The 3,690-nt window shown below is 66.9% G+C and overlaps 1 protein-coding gene across 1 annotated transcript in view; it reads left to right on the top strand.

Moving 5' to 3' along the window:
• Positions 1 to 3,690, top strand: part of LOC112961560 (ryanodine receptor 1-like) — a gene marked incomplete at both ends in the record, with an annotated part of 77,125 nt that overhangs the window by 14,500 nt on the left and 58,935 nt on the right. The window contains 5 exon segments of the mRNA XM_026056883.1: positions 486 to 581; positions 832 to 950; positions 1,341 to 1,474; positions 2,198 to 2,439; positions 3,536 to 3,687. Coding sequence (XP_025912668.1) covers positions 486 to 581; positions 832 to 950; positions 1,341 to 1,474; positions 2,198 to 2,439; positions 3,536 to 3,687 — 743 coding nt within the window.

Consider the following 3,690-nt stretch of genomic DNA (forward strand, 5'->3'; position numbering starts at 1 on the left):
AATATGGGTGCTATAGGGGTTGGGTGCACGAGGGCCATGGGTGCACCGTGGGGCTGGAGGCATATGGCACGGTGCTGGGCCATGGGTGCTCCATGGGGCTGGGTGCACCATGGGGCTGGAGGCACAGGGCCACGGGTGCACTATGGGGCTGGAGGCACAGAGCCATGGGTGCCCCATAAGGGCATGGTGCTGGGCCATGGGTGCACCACAGGGCTGGAGGCATGGGACTGTGGGTGCACTATGGGGCTGAATGTATAGGGCTGTGGGTGCACTATGGGGCTGGAGGCATAGGGCATGGTGCTGGGCCATGGGTGCTCCATGGGGCTGGGCGTGGGGCACTGCAGGCTCAGGGCTCCGCTAGCAGCAAGGCGGACGCGGTCCCCGTGCGAGACCGTGCACGAGCCGTGGGGGCCGGGCGCTGCCCCACGGCGCCTCGGCCGGGAGGTGTGTGTGGGGGGGGATCCTGACTCGCATCTCTCCCCCAGCCTCGCTGATCCGGGGCAACCGCTCCAACTGCGCCCTCTTCTCCAACAACCTCGACTGGCTCGTCAGCAAGCTGGACCGCCTGGAGGCCTCCTCGGGTGAGCGGGCCCCTCGCACGGGGGCCGGGGCCCCTTGCACGCCGGCTGGGGCCTTGCACACCAGCAGGGACCTTGCACGCTTCCCCTTTGCCGCCCTGACCCCCTGCTCCCTTGCAACCCCCGGCCGATTCCTCGCACGCCCTTGCACGACTCCTGCCCCTTTCCCCTTGTGCAATTGCACGCACCCTCGTGCGCGTGCCGCGGGTCCTTGCACGCGTGTGCATGGCCCCCGCTCACGCCGCCCGCGCAGGCATCCTGGAGGTGCTCTACTGCGTGCTCATCGAGAGCCCCGAGGTGCTCAACATCATCCAGGAGAACCACATCAAGTCCATCATCTCCCTCCTCGACAAGCACGGCCGCAACCACAAGGTGGGCGCCTGGCCGGGGGTGTGTGTGGGGTGGGGGGGTCCCCTGGGTGTGGGGGGTCCCGGGGGGGGGTCCTCTGGGTGCAGCTGTCACCTGGCTGTGTCCGTGTCTGTGTCCATGCATGTCCCCATGTGCCCGTGGCCACCTTCTCCAGGTGCTGGACATGCTCTGCTCCCCATGCGTGTGCACACGTGCCCGTCCCCGCAGGTGCTGGACGTGCTCCGCTCCCCGTGCGTGTGCATGTGTGCCCATGTGTGTGCATGCGTGTCCATGCATGTACACACGTGTCCGTCCCCGCAGGTGCTGGATGTGCTCCGCTCCCCGTGCGTGTGCATGTGTGCCCGTGTGTGTGCATGCGTGTGCATGCATGTACACACATGTCCGTCCCCACAGGTGCTGGACGTGCTCTGCTCCCTGTGCGTGTGCAACGCGGTGGCCGTTCGCTCCAACCAGAACCTCATCACCGAGAACCTGCTGCCCCGGAGGGACCTGCTGCTGCAGACGGGGCTGGTCAACTACGTCACCAGGTAGGGGGGGGACCTGGGGGGCTTCTGGGGTGTCTCAGGGGGCTTCTAGGGACTCCTGGGGGTGCTTCTGGGGGGCTCTTGAGGGATCCTGGAGTGCTTCTGCTTTGCTCCTGGGCTGCCCTAAGAGGTCCAGGGGTGCTCCTGGGGGGCTCTGGGGGTCCTGGGATTCTGCAGTGCTCCTGGAGGACCTGGGGTGTTTCTAGGGGGGGTTCTAAGGAGGCCTGAGTTGTTCCTGGGGAGTCCTGGCGGCTCTTGGGGTTCTCCTGGAGGGATCTGGGGTGCTTCTGGGGTGCTTCTGAGGGATATTGAGGAGGTCTGGGGTGCTCCTTAGGGGTCCCTAGGGTGGTCCTGAGGGATATTGGGGGGGTCTGGGATGCTCCTGGGGTCCCTAGGGTGTTTCTAAGGGATATTGTAAGGGTCTGAGGTGCTCTTGGGGTCTCTAGGGTGGTTCTGAAGGATATTGAGGAGGTCTGGGGTGCTCCTGGGGGGCTCTAGGGGCACCCTGGGGTGTCACCTGGGACTGGGGGCCCTGCAGCGGTCTGAGGTCCCCCCCTGGGATGGGCAGTCTGGTGTCACCCCCCAGGATAGGGGAGGTCCTGGGATCCCTCCCAAAGGTGGGGTCCCCCAGATTTATCCTCCCCAGAAGCAGGGTGGGGGGGKGGGGGGGGGGTCCCAGTGCCGACCCTCCATCCCGTGTCCCCCCCCCGTCCCCCCCGCCGGCAGCGTGCGCCCCAACATCTTCCTGGGCACGCACGAGGGCTCGACGCAGTACAAGAAGTGGTACTTCGAGGTGGTGGTGGACCACGTGGAGCCCTTCGTCACGGCCCAGGCCACCCACCTGCGCGTGGGCTGGGCCATGACCGAGGGCTACAGCCCCTACCCGGGGGGCGGCGAGGGCTGGGGGGGCAACGGCGCCGGCGACGACCTCTACTCCTTCGCCTTCGACGGCCTCCACCTCTGGGCAGGTACCGTCGCGTTCCCCCCCCTCTCCGCGTCCGCCCCAGCTCCTGCCCCTCTTCCCGGCGCCCTCGGGCTCTCGCACGCTCCTGCCCGGCCCCTGCTCCTTTGCACACCCCCCCCMCGCGCGTTTTGCACGTCCCCTCGTGCACACCCCCCCCCCTCGAGCGCGCTTTGCATGCCCCAATGCCCCTCATGCACACCCCCCTCGTGCACACCCCCTCGTGTGTGCCCACTCAAGCACCCTTTGCACGCCCCGGTGTCCTGCTCATATGCACCCCTGCGAGCACCCTTTGCGCGCCCTAATGCCCGTCGCACGCCTGCCTCGTGCAAACCCCCTCGAGCACCCTTTGCGCGCACCGATGCCCCATGCGCACCCCTTTGAGCACCTTTTACACGCTCACTCGCACGCCCCCCTTGTGCACACCCTCTCGAGCACCCTTTGCACGCTCCCATGCTCCTTGCACACATCTCTGTGCATTTTCAACTTGTGCATGCCCACTCGTGCACCCTTTGCATGCCCTAATGCCCCTCGTGCACCCTGCCTCAAGCACCCTTTGCACGCCCTAATGCTCCTTGCACACCTCACTTGTGCATTTCTAACTTGTGCATGCCCCATCGTGCACCCTTTGCGTGCCCCAGTGCCCCTCGGGCACCCTTTGCATGCTCCCACGCTCCTCGCACGCTCCCCTTGCGCAACACCCCCTCGTGAACCCTTTGCATGCTCCCATGCTCCTTGCACACCCCCCTCGTGCATTTCCAACTCGTGCATGCCCCCTTGGGCACCCTTTGCACGCTCCCACGCTCCTCGCATGCTCCCCTTGTGCAACATCCCCTCGTGCACCCTTTGCACACTCCCATGCTCCTTGCACACCCCTCTCGTGCATTTCCAACTCGTGCATGCCCCCTTGGGCACCCTTTGCACGCTCCCACGCTCCTTGCATGCTCCCCTTGCGCAACACCCCCTCGTGCACCCTTTGCACGCTCCCCGCACGCTCCCCTTGCGCAACACCCCCTTGTGCACCCTTTGCACGCTCCTCGCACGCCCCCCACGCGCCCCTCGCAGGGCCGGGGAGCCGCGGCCCACGCCTGCCCCCCGCGCAGGCGGCGTGGCGCGCACCGTGGCCTCGCCGCAGCAGCACGCGCTGGCGCCTGACGACGTGGTGAGCTGCTGCCTCGACCTGGGGGTGCCCAGCATCTCCTTCCGCATCAACGGCTGCCCCGTGCAGGGCATGTTCGAGAACTTCAACCTCGACGCC

This window comes from Apteryx rowi, unplaced genomic scaffold, assembly GCF_003343035.1.
Source record: "Apteryx rowi isolate R43461 unplaced genomic scaffold, aptRow1 scaffold_1334, whole genome shotgun sequence".
In the NCBI taxonomy this organism is placed as follows: domain Eukaryota; kingdom Metazoa; phylum Chordata; class Aves; order Apterygiformes; family Apterygidae; genus Apteryx; species Apteryx rowi.